Genomic DNA, 23,833 nt, shown 5'->3' with positions numbered 1-23,833 from the left:
ATTATTAATGTATCTTTCACCAATGCTTCTGCACACACCGGCAATCAATCATTTCCAAGCTCTCTACACAAAGCTCCTCCTTCAGTTTTTAAGCATGCCTTCGACTTGCACAGTCTCCTTTAGCTCCACCTCCACGTCAATGTACGTGATATTCTGAATTCATTCAGGTGGGCTTTATTTTGTATACCACATTGCAGATAATGCAGCTCTTTTCACATTATTCAGATTTTGTTGATGTATATGTGTGAGTATTGAACTAAATCACTTGAATCACTATGCCCTTGATTGAATGTTTAACACTTATCACCATTTGCTGTACTAAAATCAGACAAGCACCTGGTAAATGTGATAAATGGCTACCAAATAACTGTTTTATCAAAGCAGTTTGGTAGATTTCAAGGTGGTGTTAACTCAGTGGGACTCAGGCAGAATAAGATGCCAGTTCACAGAAAAATCAGCACTTATAAACACCACTAATGCTGCTCTCACCCGTATCGCCTCCATTTCCCTAATGTCCGTGCTCACCCCTTCCTTCCGCCTTAACGGTGATAAGAGTTCCACTTGTCCTTACCTACTATTCCATGAGCCTCTGCATCCAACACATCATTCTCCACAACTCTTGCCATCTCCAAAGGGATCCTACCACCAAACATATCTTTACCCCACCACCCCATCTCTCCGCTTTCCGCAGGGATCGCTCCCTCCGTACTTCCCTTGTGCATTAATCTCTCCCCACTGATCTCCCTCCTGGCATTTATCCATGCAAGTGGCCAAAGTGCTGCACCTGCCCATTCACCTCCTCCCTCACCTTCATTCAGGGCCCTAATCAGTCCTTCCAGATGAGGCAGCATTTCACTTGCGAATCTATTGGGGCCATCTATTGTGTCTGGTGCTCCCAATGTGGCCTTCTTTATACTGAGACCACTTTGGACTTCTGCTCCATCTATTTAAAGCATAACTTCTCAGTGGCCAAACATTTTAGTTCCAATTCCCTTTCCGTTCCATGGCGTTCTCTTGTGCCACAATGAGACCACCCTCAGAGTGAAGGAGCAACACCTTGTATTCTGTAAGGGTAACCTCCAACCTGAGAACATGATTATCAATTTCTCCCTCCAGTAAAAACAAAATTCCCTCCCCCTGCTCTCTTCTTCTATTTCCCACTCTGGCCTCTTACCTCTTCTCACCTGGCTATGACCTACCCCTTGTGTCCATCCTTCTTCCCTTTTGAGTATGGTCCACTACCCTACCCTATCAAATTCCTTCCTCTCCAGCCCTTTACCTTTCCTACCCACCTGGATTCACCTATCACCTTCTAGGTAAACTCTTTCCCCTCCATCCTTTTATTTTGGCATCTTTCCCCCTTCCTTTCCAGTCCTGAAAAAGGGTCTTGCCCCAAAGCATCAACTGTTTATTCATTTTCATAGATATTGCTTGACCTGTTGAATTCCTCCAGCATTTTGTGCATTATCCCTTTGCTATCCTTTAGTTTGCTGTGATTACTTCACCTCCGGGTTGGGCAGTTTTGGTCCAAGAGCTACATAAGTATAAATGTAGATGATTATTTCAGTGTAATGCCAAAAATTGATTGCTCATTTATTCCATTTCTGAATGAACACAAACGGACTTGAAATATCCTCTGATAAATCTGCACAGTTAGCTGCTCAAGGCTAAACCAACAACTTAGCTTTCAGTACCATTTGGAATTGAATACCAAATGTCCCAACAGGCATGCCAGTGGTTCCAGAACTCTTTAATGAGGGCAAGGATTATTCCTCAGAACAGTGCATGAGAAATAACTTTCTGTTCAACTGTGATCCTCCTCCGGAGTGGTATACTATGTCTCTGATCATAATGCACAGTTCCAGTTCATCAGTTTTCAACATTTTCTCATATTTCAGAAGTCTCTCTGTCTTCACTTTCCTCCCAATTAGCCTCTACATTTTACAAATCTTATGCACTTCCAAACAGGATTCACCACCAAGGGACATTCCTACCCCACTACCTGCTTTTCAATCACGCTTGCGTATTCTTCAGTCTTCTCTACTTAATTAACAGCAGTTACAACCCCTGTTCACATATCACTTCTGACACCATAGTCCTAATCCTAAAATGCACAATACTGTGTAACTAAATGCTTAAAAGGGTCTGTCAGTGCTAATGATGAACACATTCAGCGAGTTGGCTCGGTCAACTGGGGTTACATTGGACTTTCTACACATCTCCAAAAATGGCAGCTGAGGTGCTGATTGAAGCCCTCCAATCTGAACCCACAACACAACCAACTTCAGGCCATAATTTAATTTACAATTCTTACTACAATATAGGATATTTGAAGATCCTTGAAATGGAGCAAAAATTAGGATGATGATCAGGATGATCAGGAGGAACATTTTTGCTGGCACAGAGTATGGGAGGAATATTGAGCATAGGTTTGTCACCTGTCTTCTCAAGATCATTCTGCAAGTATTGGTAGTTTTATACTTCTGTCATCAGTACAGCTTGCAATTTTCAGACTCCCATCTACCCAAAGCATAATGAATTCATTCCACCTTATGTTCAGTCCTTTTTACTTTCAGTATTTTACCATAATCTCACTGATGCTGAATAGATTTCTTGTTAGCTGTTCAACTGAAAATCTCTGTTAGTTTATCACTACATAAGTAGATTTTTTATCCCTCTTCTTTCCACAGCTTTGCTTAACATAAGCAAATTGAGTCTACTTTACAGTCATCAGTTCCGATCCACAACCAAAACAAAGCAAATCCTTTTTTTTCCCATCAGCAATGACTGACCAACCATGCTTTATCAATGTTCTTTCTTTTCAGTTCAGATTTCCCGATTTGGCAGTCTTTCAGCCATAATATTCAATATATATTTACATCACTATTGCTGATTTTGCACATCATTCCCTATTTTGAAAGGTCAAGGTGCATTTAGGCCTTGGTTTAGCCTGTGTAGGTATGTAAACGCATCTGCAGCTGACTCCATCTAGTTGTGAAAACAGACTGGAATATTTCATGATTGCAGAGTAGCCTTAGGGAAATGATTTGCCACACATGCAATCTGATGTTATGTGTTAGAAACTCAGTGCTACTGATTTTTAATGCAACATTGAGAAATAATCTAAATACCAGGAGAATTAAGTGCAGATTATATTTTTCAGAGTTGTGTTAAATGTAAATGTCTAATTATTCTTTACACACACCCACGTGCCACTTAGCTATGTCACCTTAACAAAATTGTTATAGTCCAGGCACATTATAAGAAATTCAACAACCATTTATTACTATTGATCTGTGTTTTGATATATCAAGAGCCTCCCAAAAAGGTTGAGTTTTATGATTGCATGGCTTCATTGGTTTGTGAAGTATATTTACATAGTTCATTTTATAACTGACAAAGCACTGGTGGATTCACTTAACAACATTGAATGTTATGTGACTGCTGTAAATGAAATTTTCTATCCTGTCACAAAAATGAGAAGACATGGAGCTCATGCAATGGATTAAAATATTTATATTTCTTCATCTGTTAGTGTATAGTTAGAGCGGGGAGAATGAGTGAGTGGGTCGAGGGTTAGTGGTACGTTCTTTGGTGAGTTGTGGAACTCTGGAAGAGATCCAGCTTCCCTGATAACTACATCTGCATGAAGTGCATACAGCTGCAGCCCCTTAGAGAAGGGGTGAAGAACTAGAGCTGCAGCTCGATGACCTTGAGCTCATCCTTCAGAATGAAGAGGTGATGGACAGGAGCGACAGGAAGGTAATCACCCCGAAGTTGCAGGAGGCAGTTAGTTGGGTGATGGTCTGGAGAGGAAAGTGGAATCGACAGCCTGTGTGGAGTACTCCTGGGGCTGTTCCCCTCAATAATAAGTACACCACTTTGGATACTATTAAGGGCTGGGGGAACCTACCAGGGGAAGCTGCAGTGATCGAGTCTGGCGCTGTGGCTCGGAAGGGAAGGGGGTAAGAGCCGTGAAGTAATGATAGGGGACGCCATAGTTAGAAGAGTCAGATAGGAGATTCTGTGGATGTGAAAGTGTCACCAGGATGGTATGTTACCTCCCAGGTGCCAGGATCAGGAATGTCTTGGACTTGGTCTGCACCATTCTAAAAGGGGGAAGCTGAACTGCCAACAGTTGTGGTACAAATTGATGCCAATTACATCGGTAGGAAAAGGGAAGATGTCCTGAAGAGAAAATATGGGGAGTTGGGTAGAAAGCTAAAAAGCAGGATCTCAAGGGTAGTAATTGTTGAAATGCTGCCAGTGCCATGTGCCATGTGCCAGTGAGGGTAAGAATAAGATGATTTAGCAGATGAATGTGCTGCTGAGGAACTGACGCAGCGATCAGTGTTTCAGATTTAAGACCATTAGACCATAAGACATAGGAGAAGAATTAGGCCAGTTGGCCCATCAAGTCTGCTGTGCCATTCAATCATGGCTGATCCTGTACAAAAAGCAACTTGAGGGGGACCAAATGCCTTGCAGGCAAGTTTGCTAGAGCTGTTAGGGAGAGTTTAAACTAATTTGTCAGGGTGTTGGGAACTGAAGTGATGGGGCAGTTGGTATTCAAATAGATGCATTGTGTACAGAGAATGTGAGGAAGGACAGCAGATGATAGGACAAAATTACAGTCAGTGGGATGAGTTGAAGTGTAATGTGGGTCTAGAATCAAAGCTGATGATGTCACTGTCATAGGATGAATCAAAGGTGGCAAAATCGAAGATCTGGCTGAGTGGTTCCTCAATAACGACCTCTTATTCAATATCAGCAAGACCAAGGGTCTAATTATTGGAGGAAACTGGAGGTCCATGAGCTAGTTCATATCAGGGGATCAGAATAGAGAGGGCAGTGCCTTTAAATTCCTCACTGTTATCATTTCAGAGGATCTGTCCTGGGCCCAGTACCTAAGCACCTCTACTTCCTTAGGAGTTTGCAAAGATGAGGCATGACATTAAAAACTTCAACAAACTTCTTTAGATATTTGGTGGAGAGTATATTGACTGGCTGCATCACAGCCTGGTATAGAAACAGGGAGTGTTCTTGAATGAAAAGTAGTGGAAACGGCCCAATCCATCACGGGTAACGTCCTTCCTACCATTGAGCTCATCTACACGGAGCATTGTGGCAAGAAAGCAGCATCTCTCATCGGGGACGCCCGTCACAGAGGTCATGCTCCCTTCTCTCTGCTGCCATTCGGAAGAAGATACAAGAGCTTCAGGACTCACACCGCCAGGTTCAGGAACAGCTGTTAGTCCTCAACCATCAGGCTCTTGAACCAGAGGGGATAACTCAACTCACTCAACTTCACTTGCCCCAACACTTACACAAACTATTGACTTACTTTCAAGGATTCTTCATCTCCTGCTCTTGATATTTATTGCATATTTGTTTATTATTGTATTTTCATTTTTTTCACAGCTCAAGCTGGAAAAATCTGTGGTACGGGCATAGCCAAACACTCATTTCTCAATTGCTAGGTACTTTCAGACTGTTCTAGAGGTGTTTAGTATTGTGGTTTTCTGAACATCTACCTACTGTAAATATTGCTTTGTATGCCTAATTGTTTAATTGTAGGCCTATTGTGTAGTGAGCTGGGGATAATACCAGTTGCAGGTATTACTGTGGGACAATGCATTTGCTGTTCATGTTTCATAATCTTTAAATTTCCTCTTTTATTTCAGCATTTTCTGGTGTTTTTCACTGATTGATTTCTGTGTGTTGTTTGTGTGTGTGTGTGTGTTTGGAATGGTTTTATCTATTAAGTAACCTGTTCCTGCTTGTTTATCCTGTAATATATCTGGATGGCTATTATGGACTGTCCTATCTGTAATAATGGATCAGTTGTAATATAATTTTTTAGGACTGAAAAACTGGATCAGGCTTGTATTTGTAGTAAATTAAGGTACCTTAATGAGTTTGTGTTTTGAAACAAGATTTTGGTGAGTGATGTTTGCCACTTGATTGTGCTGTGTAGGTAATCAGATTGAGTTAAACTGCTGCTGGATCTTGTAATGTGTTGGATTGTCTCTAGTTTCTCTTAGCATTTTCTGCATTATTGTCTTTAATTTGTTGGTCGTCTTATGTATTTTTGGGGTTTTTTGTGTCTGTGTTAACCACCTGGTCCTGTATTGCCACAAGGAACCCCACTGTTTATGGGAAGAGGTCTCAACACTTCCTCGTTGACATCTAGTCTGCTCAGTTCATGGGGATGTCTTCCATGAAGGATCATGTCCTTCCATTTTTTCTTCTGTAGTGATAATTTTTTCAGTTTTCTGGACTGTGCTTTCATTTAAGTTTTGTGGTATAATAATAATAATTGTTATTATTTCTTTTTTCTTTTTGTATTTGTACAGTGTGTTGGCTTTTACACACTTGTTGTCCGTTTTGTTACTGTGGTCTTTCATTGATTCTATTATAGTCATTAGAATATTTTAGCATGCCCGCAAGAAAATGCATCTTAGGGCTGTATATAGTGACATACAAATTTATTTGGAACTTTGTACTTTGAATATAGGATTGAAGGTGTTATATTTGAATGTACACAGTATATAAAATAATGTAGATGTTCCTGTAGCTCAATTAAAAATAGGCACATTGTGGGTATCACTGAGTCGTGGATGGAAGAAGATCATAGTTGGGAGCTTAACATCCAAGGATACACATTATATCTAAAGGACAGGCAGGTAGGAAGAGGAGTTGGCGTTGCTCTGTTGTTAAAAATTGAAATCAAATCAGTAGAATAAGTGATGACATTAGAAAATGTAAAACCCTTGTGAGTAGAGTTAATAATCTGCAAGGGTAAAAACACCCAGGTGGGATTTATGTACAGGCCACCACACAATAGCCAGAATGAGAGCTACAGATTAAAATGGGATTTGGAAAGGCATGTAATAAAGGGCAATGTTGCAATAAACATGGGGGAATTTCAATATGTTGGTAGATATGGAAAATCCAGTTGGTGCTGGATCCCAAGAAGGGGAATTTATCGAATACCTACGAGATGGCTTTGTAGAGCAGCTTGTGGTTGATCACATGCTGCTCTAAGAATTAACAGGAGTTAATCCTCTGGCAAAATCAACCTCTCAAAGTACCTGACCACTGTAAATGTAAGTGTGACTGGACGGTAGTCATTAAGGCAGCTCACCCTGCTCTTCTTGGGGTATAATTGTTGTTCTTTTGAAGCAGGGAACACCCAACTGTAGCAATGAGGGATTGAAATTGTCTTTGAACACCCTTGCCATTTTGTTGGCACAGTTTTTCATTGCCCTACCAGGTACTCCATCGGAGCCTGTCGCCTTGCATGGGTTCATCCGCTTGAAAGACAGCCTGATATTGGCCTCTGAGACAGAGGCCACAGGGTCACTGGATGCTGCAGGGATTTGCAAAGCTGTAGTTTTATTCTCCCTTTCAAAGTGAGCATAAGAGGTATTGAGCTCATCTGGGATTGAAGCATCATTGCCATTCATGATGATAGGTTTTGCTTTGTAGGATGTAATGGCCTGCAAAGCCAGCAATTGTCCCTTAACTCTTGAGATAGCCCTCTGCAACTTGTACCTAATTTTCTTGTACAGATCTGAGTTGCCAATTGAATGCCATAGATCTAGCCCTCAGCAGACTACGGACCTCCTGGTTCATCCATAGCTTTTGACTTGGGTATGTACAATAAGTTCTTCTAGGCAAACACTCATCCACATAGGTTTTAATGAAGTCAGTGAGAACTGTAACATACTCATTCAGACTCAAAAAGATGAATCTCTGAATACAATCCAGTCCACTGATTCAAAGCAGTCTGATATACAAAGAGAAAAAGAAAGGCGAGTGTGGATATCAGACCGTTGGATAATGACACTGGAGACAAAGTAATAGGGGCAATAAAATGACAGGCGAACTGAATAAGTTTGTTATATCAGTCTTTACTGTGTAAGACAGCAGCAGTGCGCCAGATGTTCTAGTATCAGGTGGCAGAAGTGAGTGTAGTAGTTGCCATTGATAAGGAGAATGTGCTTGGGAAGTTGAAAGGTCTGAAGCTAGATAAGTCACCTGGACCGGATGGTCTACACCCCATGGTTCTGAAAGAAATTGCTGAAGAGACTGCAGAGACCTTAGTAATGATGTTTAAAGAATCACTAGATTCTGGAAAGGTTCCAAAGGACTGGAAAATTGCAAATGTCACTCGACTCTTTAAGGAGGGAGGGAGGCAGAAGAAAGGAAATTATAGGCTAATTAGCCTGTCTTCAGTGGTTGGAAAGATACCAGAGTCTATTATTAAGGATGATCTTTCAGGGTATTTGGAGACACATGATAAAGTAGGCCAAAATCAGAATGGTTTTCTAAGGAAATCTTGCCTTACAAATTTGTTGGAAGAAATATCAGGCAGGATAGACACAGGAGAGTCAGTTGACATTGTTTACTTGAAATTTCGGAAGGCTTTTGACAAGGTTCCACACGTGAGACTGTTTAACAAGATAAGAGCCCATGGTGTAACAGGAAAGATGCAAGCATAGATAGATGATTGGCAGGAAGTAAAGAGTGGGAATAAAGGGGGCTTTATCTGGTTGTCTGCCGCTGACAAATGTATTCCACTGGGTTCTGTATTGAGACTGATTCTTTTCCCATTATTTGTCAGTGATTTGGATGGTGAAATTGCCTTTTGGCCAAGTTTGCATGCAATATGAAGATGGGTAAAGGGGCAGATAAAGTTGAGGAAGCAGGGAGTCTGCAGAAGGACTTAGATTGAGAGAAGGGGCAAAGAAGTGGCAGATGGAATACAGTGTAGGGAAATTTATGGTCAGGCGCTTTGATAGAAGGAATATAGACAACTGTTTCTTTTAGAGGCAAGAAAATTCAGAAATTAGAGATGCAAAGGGACTTGGGAGTCCTTGTGCAGGGATTCCTATAAGCTTAGCTTGCAAGTTGAGTCAGCAGTAAGGAAGTCAAATGCAATGTCAGCATTCATTTCAAAAGGACTGGACTATAAAAACACAGATAGAATCCTGAGGCTTTATGAGGCATTGGACAGACTGCAATTGGAGTATTGTGAGCAGTTTTGGGACCCTTAACTAAGAAAGGATGTGCTGGTATTGGGGAGGGTCAAGAAGAGGTTCACGAGAGCAACTTTGGCAATGAAAGGGTTAACGTATTAGAGGTGTTTGAATGCTCTGGGCCGGTACTCACTGGAGTTTAGGAGAATGAGGGGGATCTCATTGAAACCTATCAAATATTGAAAGACTGAAATAGAGTGGATGTGGAGATGATGGTTCCTATAGTAGGGGGAGTCCTGTACCAGTGGGCACAGGCTCAGAATAGAGGGACCTTTCTTTAGAACAGAGATGAGGAAGAATTTCTTTAGCCATGTAGTGAATCTATGTAATTCATTGCCACAGACAGCTGTGGAGGCCAAGTTGCTGAGTATATTTGAAACAGAGGTCAATAGGTTCTTAATTTGTAAGGCCATCAAAGGTTATGTGCAGAAGGTGGGAGAATAGGGTTGAGAGGGATAATAAATCCATCATGATGGATTGGCGAAGTGGACTCGATTGGATGAATGGCCTAATACTGCTCCCATGTTTTATGGTCTGAAAATGTATCCTGCACTGTTAGAATTAAACCGAAAAGAGCTAGAAATGACTTCTCCTATGTGAAAGCAGAGTGGTTCAGTCCTCAAAAATCGGGATGACACTGAGGATGTACACTCTTTTTGTTCATCATGGCAAGGTTGGATTTGAAAAGTGTAGGAAAAGAACAAATATACAGTGGTTTAGCAATCATAGCAAGCAAGCTGGGCTAAACAATTCTAAAGCTGTAAGTGCCATTTTCCAATCTTGTCTGGTTATAGTTATGATCTGTGTGAGCAGAAGCTTATGACTATAATTCTATTGCTTATGAGATCAGCAGGAGATAGATGTGGCAAATACTGACTTGTTAGCTTAGTCTCAGTGAATAGCGAATTGTTGGAAAACAGTTTAAGGCTCAGCTTAAGTCATCATTTACACAAGCACAGATTAATAATGGACAAAGGTTAAAAATGGATATTTCAACCAGTGTGGAGATGGCATTGATGATGTCTTCATTGTGCTTTGAGATACCTGCTGCAGATAGTCCAACTAAGTAGTTTATAAGGGGGAAGGATTCACTGCTGTCTCATAAACCATGAGCTTGCATTTAGGTTTGTGTTCTTGATCTTCAAATATTCAAAGGTTCATTTATTATCATAGCATGTATCTGTATACAACACTGAAATTTGTCTTCTCCAGATAGCCACGAAACAAAGAAAGAACATAAAAGTCATTCAGAGAGAAACATCAAACCCATCCCACCCATCGTACAAAAAAGAGCGGCATCCCTATCATCACCTCCCCCACCCAAAACCCCATTCAACAGGGAACAGGAACATCGACCCCCCAGAAAGTCAAAGACTGAAAGCAATAGTAAATTTCATTATGTACAGGTCACGATATGTACACTGCCAAGCCGTACCACAAATTGGCTTCAGGACACCTTGTCCCCAGAGCCCTCAGCACTCTGGTAAATGCAGGGCAGAGTTTGAGCTAGTTTAACAGCTGTAAAGCATTTTAAAGAATTTTTAAAATTAATGGAAAAGTGGAAAAAATTGAAACTCTGAATAAATAATAGCAAATTAAGTCCATTAAAAGATTTAAAATTATTAAGAATGTTAAACCATCATAAAATTATTAAAATAATATTCTACATTCCCAAGAATCACTACTTAATCACTGCACTCTACAATCTTAGATTGAGAGATTGATTGAGAGATGATTCCCCAGCATATTGTAGCATAATCTTGCCTTCTCTGGGCTCTGCCATGTCAAGTCCAGTATGGAGTCTGGTGACAGATGCAGTGGAGTCCATTGCTCAGCGTGTCCTGGATTGGTAATGTATCTGGGACTAACAGGAGAATGGCCGATTCCTACAGTTCCCTTCAGAACCTCTGGCCTCAGCTGGTAAGATTAGTTTCATAAACGCTAATGGTTTCAGGCAAACAAAGGCCTGTGGCTCCTCCAGCCACCTGTCCACAGTACCGCATACTTAACAATCCTCAATCTCATTTGTTGTAGGGAGTTCCAGCTGGCAACCTGTTAAAGTTTCTTCCCTGCCATCTGGGCCACTTACCTGTCCTGTATATTGATTACTCTTTAAGTCGAAAGAAAGTTCTACATGCAATTTCCTTCTCCTTTTGTAATTATTCTCCTGCACTGATTCAATTCCAAGGTAGCTAATCAACAAATAACTGCTGCATTTTTAATGATTTCATACAGCTACTGTTGTAATGTACTGTTAATGATTCCAAGGTACCCCTTTATGTTTCATTCTCTTCAGACATTTCTCCATAAAGATGTAACATAAAATTTAACAACATGACTTTAAGGGCTGTGATGGTCTTCCTCCTCTGTGTCCTGTTATTGGTGAAATTAATAAAATTTAACAGCAGGTACCAGCAGTATGCAAGCCCAATGGCACTATTCCTGCTCTATACCCAACAAAATACTATGGAAACACAGCAACTTGTTCATACTTGGAGCTTTGGACCCATTAGATTATACTGATATCTCACTCCTTTATATACTATATTTTTACAGCTCTTGCATTTCCTTTGTTGTATGACACAGATCCTTATTGATTGATTAAAGGAAAACCTTGCCACTAAACTCTCACAGATTAAGTCTGAGTTTTGAAATAAAAAGAAAAACTTCCTGGAAATGCTCAGCAAGTCGAGCAGCATTTGAGAAGGAAGAACCGGAGTTAATATCTCAGTCCCAATGGCAGATTATCGATTGGGGGAAGTTGGTTAAAGTTGGGAGGAGTCGAGAAAACAATGAGAATGTCTGACATTGGGCAGAGACCAAGAGAGACTGTTGATTAAAATGGTGGTAGTTTTGGCTAAATTAGGGTGGCTTGGTAATCTTAACTGGACTGTGTGTGGAAGATGTAAATAGATGGTATTGGATAGAACAAAGCAAAAAAATGAGAAGAAAAATGTTGGAACTGTGATGTGCAGAACTGTACAGTTGCTGGAAAATACTCATGTGGAGAGAAAATTGTGTGGTTAGGTTTGTAGCACGTCATCAGAGCACGTCATTATCGGAACTGGAACAGCTGGTGATCTAACCTTGTTGAATCCAGAGGACTATGACATGCCTTTAATGTCTCTGAGGACTTTTGTGGTCCTATCCACGGGGTGATATCTTGGTATGGAATACCTTCCCAACACAAAGGGCCGTGTTTAAGGGATTGTTTTTAATTTGGACCATACATACTGGGCAATGCTGATTTTGTGGATAACTACAGGGTGAGGTGGGTTCTAATCCTGATTGTCGGTCAGGCTCCTGCTGCTGGTATGTTGCTGGATGTTGGACAGCTCCTGCCAGTTGCTGCTGTCATCAGGTTCAATCAAGTGCCCAGATTGACACCGCAACCTACAGTCAAGTACTTTACAATCGTTTGACAAAGGATGTGGATCTGCACAGAGAGCACAAGTGTTCAAAATTGTATTTCCAATGTTCCTAGGTCCTATCTGGACCCGACTCTGCCTCTACTGCCACTTCTAATCTTCAGCTCTCCTACTGAAAAGCTGCCCTGTGGTCATATTCTGTGAGACTGAGACTGGATGTCCGTATCGTGGGGCAGCCCTAACCAAACAGGGACAAGTACTGCCCTGCTGCTTTTTGAATAGTCTTAAAGTAGAAAGTGAGGATCTGTTCTGTTGCCGTTTGTACCGTATAACATTCTTCTGCAGATGAAGTTTCACAGTCAAGCATTTTACCCTAATAGTTCTTTGTAAATTTTAATATATTAACTAACTCTGCAGGTGTTCAGAGTTGAGAGGTGACCCCACACCTTAAATTTTAGCTAATAGCTCTGTGGGAAACTGATTATCATTGACTTGCAAATGTAACTCCTTCAACACACTAAGCAGGGTAGATATGAATGGATTTGAGGCTCCTGATGTGTTTGCTGACGTGTTGTGCAGATGATTTGTTATTGCAGCAAATGTCTGCCAGTTGCTTTGTAATTTATGCTGGTTTCTTACACCATTTAATAGCTGACCAGCTCCGGTGCAAGAACACCAGGATGTTACCTGAGCAGCATTGTAATTTTTTTCAATACATCATCATCAGGCAAAGTGTGATTGGTTTGTCAGCCGGCACCACGGCAGCATTTTGTTCATGCTTGCACTGGCAATACTTCATTTATGAGATGTGCCTTTTTGCAATACCGCTTGTCGGGCCCACTCAAAATTGGGTTACAACAATTCCGTCCCTGATACATTGTGTCTGTGAGCTGAATTGGCATGTTTCATGGGCTGGTTGTACCTTAACAGTACTCACAATACAGAAATGTGAAGCTGCTCTGTAACATGATTACCAGTTCATCATACTTGAGAGCTTTACCAAAGAAATATTTGTTGTAACTTTTAATGACTTGGAAGAAAATCATAGTTTAGATGAGAGATGGAAATTTAAGAATTGTGCCCAATGGAACAGGTGCCTTAAATATGGTAATTTTCAACGTGTTGGCCATGTTTTAATTACAGTGAGCTCTGGGACAGACTGAAAAGAAAGGGTAAGCTGATACAGGACTGCTCTACAACAATAGAAGCATTTCATTTCCCACGCCTGTGTTAGGAAAATTGTGAGAGCTGATTACCATTTGTGGGAGGGGATGATATAGAACCCCATAAAACATTCAGAGTCTGGAGCTATAATTCAGTCTGACTCAACACTAGCAGTTTTTGTTGTACAAAATGAGCTCTCAGAGCTTGGCTACTTTTTTGTATAGTCAGTTTTGTTGTTGAATAAAAACAGAATATTGTGAATAGTTAGTTGTTTGTTTCCAGGAGTATAATAAAAGACATGTGCCCATAAATATCTTGTTCTAAATATGAAGATACTTGCTGGAAGCAATTATTGATAAATATAATTTGTCAATCTCCCATGACTTTGAACATGGGCAGTCAGGGCCAACTATACTCTGCAGGTGAAGTGGTACTAGAGCAGACATAAATTGGACGGATGTAAACATAACTAATTCAATCCCAGGCTTACTTGTACCAAAAAAGGAATTGATTGTGGACTTCAGAAAGGGGAAGTCAAGGGAACACACAACGGTGCTAATCAAGGGGTAAGCATCCACGTTCCTGGGTGTCAACTTCTCTGAAGATCTATCCTGGGTCCATCATATTGATGCAATTACAAATAAGGTACAACAGTAGCTGTATTTCTTCAGGAATCTGTGGAGGCTTTGCAAATTTCTACAGATGTACAATGGAGAGCGTTAAACTGTTTACATAACTGTCTGGTAAGGAGGGGCCACTGCACAGGATCAGAAAAAGCTGCAGAAAGTTACAAACTTAGGCAGCTTCATCATGGGTACTAGCCTCCCTTGCCTCACAGGCAACTCAAAAGGAGATGCCTCAAAAAGGCAGCATTCATCACTAAGGACTCTCAGCACACAGGACATTACCATCCTCCCATTGATACCCTGTACATCAGGGAGGAGGTATAGGAGCCTGAAGTCACACACTCGACATTTTAGGGACAGCCTCTTCCCCTCTGCCATCAGGGTTCTGAATAGACAGCGAACCCATGAACATTATCTCACTTTTGTTGTGCTCTCTTTTTGAAATAGTTATCTAAAAATATATATAATGTAATTTCTTGTTGTAATTTATCATTTTTAATGTAGCTTACTGTGCTGCTGCCACAAAACAACAAAGTTCGCAACATATATTTGTGATTTTACACCTGATTCTGATTATGATACTTTCTTCATCTGTTTTTTCTTTCTCAGTTTTACCTGAGTGTAGAGGTGGAGGTTGGAGAAATTAATTGTATCATACCAGCAGAGAGCTATAAAACATTCAATGCCTTTGCTGGTGGGAGGATATGATTAAAATGGGACATGTTGCTTGACGTAGTTTCCATTACAAATATACATATGGAATTTTCCCTAAAACCATCAGACTTCTGAACCGATATGGATAACTTCACTCACTATTATTCTGAACTGATTCTGCGACCTACAGACTCACTTCCAAAAACTCTTTACAACTTCTCGGTATTTTTTATTTACATCGTTTGTCTTTTGCATATTGGTTGGTTGTCAGTTTTATGTATAATTTCTTTGTAAATTCTGTTGTACTTTTTCCCTCTAAATGCCTGCAAGAAATAAATTCCCTAGATAGTATACAGGCGGCATGGTAGCGCAGCGGTTAGCACAGTGCTTTACGGGAAAACCGGTTCAATTCCCTCTGCTGCCTGTAAGGAGTTTGTACATTCTTACCACGACTGCATGGGACTCCTCCGGTCTGCTCCAAAGACACACCGGTTGGCAGTTTAATTGCTCATTGTCCTGTGTTTATTATAGGATTAAATCAGGGGGTTGTTGGGCTGCTCAGTTCGAAGGACCGGCTGGGCCTGTTTCATGCTGTACCCTAATACATAAATAAATAATACATTGATAAATTTACTTTGAACTTTGAGGGGGAAAACTTGCCGACTAGAAACTAAATTTCATAGACAGGACAGACACACAGATGAAATTTTTAATGTAGATATTTTACTGTAGAAAAGCTCTACTGCCTGTTTGGAAAAGCTCAACATGTCAGACAGCACCCAAGGAGAGATAACAAAGTTAATAATTTGTACCTTTTCTTTCCATCTCTCCATGGATGATGCCTGACCTATGGACATTTCTAGCATTTTTCACATTTCCAGTATCAACATTTTTTTTTGTATTTTGATTGCTTTTTTAGTTAACCCCTGTGTTTTCAAATCTGATTGATCAAAATCCTGGAAACACAAAAAGTCAATCTGCAGGAAGCGACATAACAGTAGTTAAAGTGGGATTTTGTCGATCTCTGTCATGATTATTTTCTGTCAGCTGTAAGGGAACTGGTGATCCTGAGGGTTCAGATTCAAACAATGACAGAATCTGCAATTAAAAAGGAAGCAGGTTATTATGTACTCGGAGCGAATTCAGATTAACTGGTTATTTGTGGGATTAATCTTGACTTTCTTCTCTAATTCTCAGTTCAACAAGGTTGACCCTTTGTATTCATTATATTTGCTTAAAAATGGACTGCTCATGCTTAAGAATGATTTTATCCTTAAAATTTTTCCATGAGAATATTTAAACAAGAGACAAGATAATCCAGATGCAATAGAGAGGGCATTATAATGATACTCCATGGAAATCATAACTTATTTGCACAAATAAAACAGGCAAATTTTCAAGTCTCTATTAATAAACCTTTCAAAACTAGCACAAGCCTCTTGTTAAATAATGTCAATGTCAAAGTTTTTTTAGATGTGCAGTTAACACAATGCTTGATTTAAGAAAGAATGCAAGCTTAAGATATTCTTAACTTTATCCAAACTTTATAATTTTTATTCCTGATATTTTCCTGCATTAAGTATCACTTCTCAGCTGTGAGAGCAAAATGCTTATTGTTTTTATTTCTTTATAGGGTATGATTGCAACAGCAATCTTTCAACTCAGGGCCAAAGGATCACTCTGCAATGTGGGACAGCCCTTTCTATTTTCAATGAAATTGAAAAAAAATTAAACACTTAACCAGTTAATGTTTAATTAAAAATTAAACTTAAAAAATTAACACTAGTTAAGTGTTAATTTTATCAGAAATTTTGTAAAGAGCACTCTAAAGATGATTTTGGAAAAAGCTTTAACATCTCAATTTTTTATATATTGTTGTTTGTAATTAGGAGTTATCTTTCAACTGACTTGAGTATTTATTTTATTGCAGGAAGTAAACTCAACAAAGATCTCCGGCACTATCTCAGTCAGAGATTTCAAAAGGGATCAGCAGATCACGAACTGCAGCAGACGATACGGGACAATCTTTACCGACATGCTGTGCCTTGTATGTATAAACCAAGAAACGGAATTTTACCATTAATTAATTACTTGATGGAGCTGTGTGTTTGATCTTTCCTGATATTCCGCTAGTACTTTTTTAAAATTAATGTTGTTTCTTTCCCTTAAATAATCCTCATCAAATTAATCTGGGATTGAACAGATTGACATCATTAATAGGCACACTGAAATAGGACAGAACCAGGCCTTTCAAAGTGCTCATCATTTCTAGCATTTTCAGTGTTGTTTTTGAAATGCTTCTTTTTAGTAAGGATGATTTGAAGTGTAAATTATTCTTTCTGTGTTCATGAGGATAGCAATATTCAGTGACCCAGGAGCATGTTTTCTTTCTGCCTCTGTTAAATTATTATGATTTTAGTATACAGGGCTGCTGACTGTTCCTGTTGAGTTATCTTCCATCTTTATTCTATTTTTATTGGCCAATGCTCAGTAATACGAATGTGACGCAGGAAGTAACTATAGAATCAGCTTGCTATCTGAATTGGATTCTTTCTCAAGGGCACTTCCTTCATCTTTCTGATGAAAGATGAAATGAAGATCACTTGTAGGCTTTGTCTAGGTTTAAGTGAAAAGAATTGTCCAAGGGCTTTATCTTGCAAGCTGGAGGACTGGCTCACAAACTAGAGTGACAGTAGAAGCCGTTCTCCATTTCCCCAATCTTTTATAATTTTATCTTGTAAAATGTAGAAAAATAAACTGCGTGACCTAATTCTTGTGTGGCTCAGCTTGATTTTGCCATTCAGTTTGCTTTCAAAACAGCTTATAAATACCAACATGAACTTTTAATTATTAACTCGCATCTCTTATCCTAAGCTGGAAATTTACTTATTTTTTTTTAAATTGTGCCTATGGCCATGAGTGGGAGAACTGTCCCCCTGACTTTGTCCCCACAAGGTGATTTATTTAAACCTTTACCTCTGCCTCTGCCATGCTTGTTAGCAGGTCTCTATTTTTTTTGTTATGAATTTATGATTAAGAAGCGACAACCTGACTAGTTGCTCAGAGCTTGAGTGCTTTGGAAATATCACTAATTTTAGTGATATTTCCCAATATGACTAATCAAGAGAGTGGGCAGTTGCCTGGTGTCAATTAGCAAAAAAGTACTAACAGGAAACTTAGATATAATATGATTTGGTGCAGTCGAATGATTTTATACAGAAAAAGTTCTCAAGGGATTATCAGCAGGGTGGATGAGGAGAAAAGTTCAATGTAACATATTTGGATATTGAAAAGGCAACAACGTGACTGGAGGTGTTATTTGGCAAAGTAAAGACCATGTTCTTTGGATGACACATAAGCAAGGATTGACTAAGTGACATAAACAGAAATAAATATGAGAAAATCCACAGATGCGGAAGTCCAGTCCTGAAGAAGTGTCTTAGCCTGAAATGTTGACTGTTTACTCTTTTCCATTGGTGCTGCCTGACATGCTGAGTTCCTCCAGCGTTTTGTGTGTGTTGCAATAAATGGTACATTTTGGCATTTGGTAAGCGTTTGACACAAAGATCATTAATTGAGTGGTGTAGATATTAAATTCCTTTCTTATTGGCATGAATGAATTAACTTATTATTTACAATTTATAGATGAGACAAAGTTAAAAGGGGCAGTATCTTGAGAAGGACACAAAGTCCAAGGATATGATAGAGGGCTTCATCATTGACTGATGCTAATTTGGTTGAGTTAGCACCGAGGTCTGATATTACAAACTAGGACTAATGGTTTGCCACGTTGCTAGAAGTGCAAGTTTTCAATTGAGATGTTCATTGAAGTTTAATCTGTAATTTTTTGTAGATATAAGAGGTCTCTTGCCATTATTATGGGAAGAACAGAGGTTTTTTTCACTTTCCTGTCTAATATGTCACTCAGCCAATGCAAACAAGAGCAGATTAACCGATTAATTATTCACTTAGTGTTTTGCTGCTATGACTTTCTACCTTAAAAGAGGCAGTACTTCAAACACTACCTATTTGTTTCACATGATTTAAATTATCCTTCAGTATGCAATGACATTAGATAAATTCAAAATTGATCTTTGTGTCATGTATTTTTTATAAATAGTTGCAGCTTAGCCATTCTTGATGATTGATATCCAAGGCTAAATTCCAATAGAACAAATCTTGCTGGCTGGAGTTAGCAATTCCAATTAGAATTCAGCCACGCAGACTACAGTTACTCTGAGGTCATCCATGCTGTAGAGTGTGGAAGCAAGAGTATAGGACATATCTGCTAATCTCCTGTAGACCTGGAGGTGGTTACAGAGTTAGGAAAAGTTGGTGAGTTTAGAAAGGATGGTTCAGAACAAGGTATTGGTGAACCAGAAGGTAATGTGGGTCAGTAACGTGCATGTGTGTGGGTGTGTGTCGACTGTCTGTGGGGGATGGGGTTGGTTGTTGATTGGGGTGGGAAAATGGGTGCAAAATACTTTGTGTCCTTTAGGGTACAAGTAAGCAGAGTTTGGGATGTGATTCAGGATGGAAAACGAGCAATGTACCCTGGAGTTTATTGGAATAGTTTCATGCCCTCTGGTTTTGCAATCCCCAAACCTGACCATCCACCTTATACATAGCCCTTGGGTATTAATAAACTTTTAACATCACCCCCCCCCCCAATCCTCTTGCTCTCCAATGAATAAAGATCCATCATTACCAACCTCTTCCCATGACACCTGCCCTGTAGTTTGTAACATCCTTGTAATTCTCTTCTGCAGCATCCCCAGCTTGACGGTCTCTTTCCTACAACAGTACAATGCTCCAAGTGTCTGATCAACATTGACATAGAAAGTCCCTACTCTTAAACCCAAGGCTCTGACTGATGAAGGCCAGCATGGTAAACACTCACTTCACATCCTGTCTATCAGGCTGCTTTCAGCAAGCTGTTTACTTGTACTCCCAGGTCTCACTGTTCCACAACAATTGTGAGTGCCCTGCCGTTCACTGTACAAATCCTACACTGTGATTCCTCAGCCCATTTTCCTGACTGATCAAGATATCTTTGCAATTCATTATAACTTATTTTGAAAAGTCCCCCTAATTTAGTGTCAAACTTGCTAATTATACAATGTACATTTGTATCTAAGTAATTTACATGAATAATGAATAACATCATTGACACCACCCCCAAGCACCCCATCACTCTGTTTCCTATCATTGAGCCAGTTCTGAATCTACCTCACTTGCTCCCTCCAAACCCCATGCAACCTAATAACCTGATCTTCCAGGTCTGCGTGTCATGAGGGATCTTGTCTAAGACCTCACAACAGTCCATAAGGACAACATCCACCTGCCCTACTTTCATCCATCCCATTAATTACCTCAGATATGACTCCCTTATACAAAACAATGCTGACGATTCCTGACCAGCCCTCGTTAACAGTTACACCCCTGCTGGGTGCTGTAATGTGGGGTATTCTGTCAGGAGCTAGCTGCATTAGTCAGGCCTCTGGTGTTGGGGCTGTGTAAAAGGCACCAGGGTTGTGTGTTGCCTCTTAGGTGCCACGATCAAGGATGCCTGAGAGGATTGAGAAAATGTTCAGGGCTGAGTGTGAACAGTCAGAAGTCAATGATTCAAACAGCATCATAGAAGAAGGGATGAGGTGCTTCAGAATGATAGTTATGGAAATTGAAATGCAGGACCTCAAAGGTATTGATCTTCAAATTACAAATCATATCAAAGTTCAAAGGAACTTTATTATCCAAGTTCATATATATCACCGTATGCAACCCTGAGGTTCATTTGCTTATGGGCATTCTCCGTAAATCCATAATAGTATAATAACCACCATAGAATCAATGAAAGACTTCACCAACTTGGGTGATCATTTAGTGTATGAAAGACAGCAAACTGTGCAAATACAAAATGAAAGAAAGGATAATAGTAACCAAGTAAGTAATAAATATTGAGAACATGAGATGAAGAGTTCTTGAAAGTGAGTCCATAGGTTGTGGGAACAGTTCAGTGACGGGCCAAGTGAAACTGAGTGAAATTATCCCCTCCGGTTCAAGAGCCTGTTGGTTGAGGAGCAATAACTGTTCCTGAACCTAGTGCTCTGAGTCCTGAGGCTCCTGTAACCTTCCTGATAGTAGCAGTGAGAAGAGAGCATGACATGGGTCATGGAGAGAGGAGGGAATGTCCTTGGAGATGGGGGTCCCTGATGATGAATGTTGCTTTCTTGCAACAATGCTTTGTGTAGATGTGCTCAGGGATGGGGAGGGCTACTGAGGCTACAAATAGAAGGAAAGGCCAGATGAATGGTGGCTGAAGAGCCGATGGAGGGGTCAAAGATTCAGGTTCTTGGATCACTGGGATATTTTCCGGGATAGAGGTATCCTGTACAGGAGTGATAGGTTGCATGTGAAGTGGAGGGGTACAAATACCCTGGGAGGGATGATTGAATTTGTAAGAGCAAATTCAATGAGATGACAGTTAAATGCAGTCCAAAGTGTGTTAGCCACACAATCAGGATAGCCATGTTTACAGTAAAAGAATAGATGGAGACAATATTAAATTGCATCTATTTCAATGCATGTAGCTTAGCAGGCAAGACAGATAATTTGAGCTGTGGATTACCTCTAGAGACAGTAATATTTTAGCCATAACAGAAATGTGGCTGAGAATATCTTGTCAAGATGGCGCCGAGCTGCATTTTCCATCAAGATCATAGTTCAGACAGTTATTTTCTTTAGGTTTGTAGGGATGGTTTTGGGGACAGAGAGAAGTTAGGGGTCAGGATAGTGTTTAGGGACAGTGATGTGAGGGAAGGAATTAGAGGTCAGATAAGGATTTAGAGACAGGGGAGTGCAGGAATTAGATATCAAACCTCTGTTCATGTTCTGCGTTCAAAGTCCAGCAACAAGGACAGATGATGAAGGATGTCTAGACTCTAGGCCACTTGAAGTCCAGCAATGTGGACATTGGAATGAAGGGCATCTGGAATCTAGACCTCTGCTCTGTGGTCAAAAGCCAGCAACGTGGACACATGACAAAGGACATCTATGGAAATCAGTGGGTCCTGGTATCAGATGTCCATGTGAGCAGGAAGTCCGAGGCTCGGTCAGTCAAGGTTTGTGGTCTCATCATCAGATAGTCCAGGGGTTGATACCAATGACTGAAATCCGAGGGTCGATGGCTGAAGGCTGGATACTGCAAACCAGGTACTCAAGATCTGTCCTGGTGTGAGTAACTGCCTGTGTGTGTTATATATTCATGTATATTATCACTCTTGCTTGCTGCTGTCAAGCTTCCCTGTACGTGTTACGTACTGAGTGAAATTTGAGAAGTGATTCTGGATAGATGGCTTACAACCAAAGTAGACAGCTGCATACACGAGGAAATCTGCAGATGCTGGAAATTCAAACAACAACACACACAAAATGCTAGTGAAACGCAGCAGGCCAGGCAGCATCAATAGGGAGAAGTGCTGTCGATGTTTCCAGCCGAGACCCTTGCTTAATTATAGATGGGGAGCAGCGAGAGATGGTTTCACTGAACTCCCGTTGAAGAGAAAATTTAAACTTCTTCAGTGTAGGGATCACTGGCAGAGGCTTCGCAGTAGTGAATTTAAAGAGCAAACACGAGGAAATCTGCAGATGCTGGAAATTCAAACAACAACACACACAAAATGCTGGTAGAACACAGCAGGCCAGGCAGCATCGATAGGGAGAAGCGCTGTCGACGTTTCGGGCCAGCTCTCCCTATCGATGCTGCCTGGCCTGCTGTGTTAGACAGCTACATGTTTGTTTCTTCACCTCCCCGCTTCTTGTGTGTGTCATCCCAGCTTCCCAGAACCAGAAGCATAACAACTAGCATTGCGGTGACAAGTTCTCATGCGATATTTATCGTTCCTTTCCCTCGGCAGGAAAGGTCCGTGTGCAACGCTGGCCATGTGCCACTGTGTATATCAGGTGAGTAAAATAAGACTCCCGGAGAAAACGGCCACAGGAAGCATGGTAAATGAAGAATCTGAGGAGAGGGAACGAGAACAGGAAGGTTAAATAAAATAACTAAGAGAGAGAGACAGATAAGGCTAGTTAACTTTTCTGGAACATGATTGTGTTTGAAAATGCTGACGGTGTTTGGAAGTATGGGCCATTTGATGAGATAATAGAGCAATGGAGTTCATATACTGAAAGATTTGAATATTTTGCATTAGCAAATCAAATTTCAGATGATATTCATGTTCTGACTTTTCTGAGGGTGATGCGTGCAAAAATGTTTAGTTTATTATCCAATAGAGTGTAACCTGCTAAGCCTGGAGATAAGCCTTTTGAGAATATATTAAAGTCTTAAAGGACCACTATTCACCTAAATCTTTGATTCTTGCTGAGAGGTTTATAAAAGGAATCATGAGGAAAGCCGGTCTATTTCACAGTTTGGGGCGGTGCTGAAGCAGTTGTCTGAACACTGACTTTGGGCAGTCCTCGAATAGCACGCTACATGATAGGCACATCTGTAGTCTGTGTAGTGAGGCAATTCAGAAAAGTTTGCTTACAGAAGACAGACTAACATTACAGAAAGCAATTAAGATTACTACATCTGTGGAGATAGCAGCTCAAGAAGCACAGCTATTAAGTGCATCTACCCAAGTTCTTAAAGTTTCTGTTGACTTTAAGAATAAGACACCTATTGAAAATCAATACTACCATTGTAGCAAAACTGGGCACTCAGTAAAATAATGCTGGTATAAGGATTAGACCGCCGAAGCCGTGGCAAAAAGAGACACATTGAACCTGTCTGTAGAAGTAAAAAGACACTATCAATCAAAAGCATTGTAATAAAGTAAACTGACTTTTGGAAAAACAAAAAAGAAACGTGTGAACAAGATGATGCATACTTAGTGACTCTCGCCCTGTGGTTGAAGAAACACCTTTCACCTGTTTCAGGACACAAAGACAGCTATTGGGTAACCCCAGGGTGGGA

General features: G+C 40.3%; 1 protein-coding gene across 3 annotated transcripts in view; it reads left to right on the top strand.

Annotated features, from left to right (window-relative positions):
• Positions 1-23,833, top strand: part of magi1b (membrane associated guanylate kinase, WW and PDZ domain containing 1b) — a 409,035-nt gene that overhangs the window by 228,512 nt on the left and 156,690 nt on the right. For all 3 annotated transcript variants that reach the window (XM_059944277.1, XM_059944276.1, XM_059944275.1), the window contains exon 2: positions 16,787-16,903. In XM_059944277.1, coding sequence (XP_059800260.1) covers positions 16,787-16,903 — 117 coding nt within the window. The remainder of the gene's footprint in view (positions 1-16,786; positions 16,904-23,833) is intronic.

Source organism: Hypanus sabinus, chromosome 19 (genome assembly GCF_030144855.1).
Source record: "Hypanus sabinus isolate sHypSab1 chromosome 19, sHypSab1.hap1, whole genome shotgun sequence".
Classification (NCBI taxonomy): domain Eukaryota; kingdom Metazoa; phylum Chordata; class Chondrichthyes; order Myliobatiformes; family Dasyatidae; genus Hypanus; species Hypanus sabinus.
Note: the sequence above shows the minus strand (reverse complement) of the source record. Positions and strands in the feature narration are given on the sequence as shown.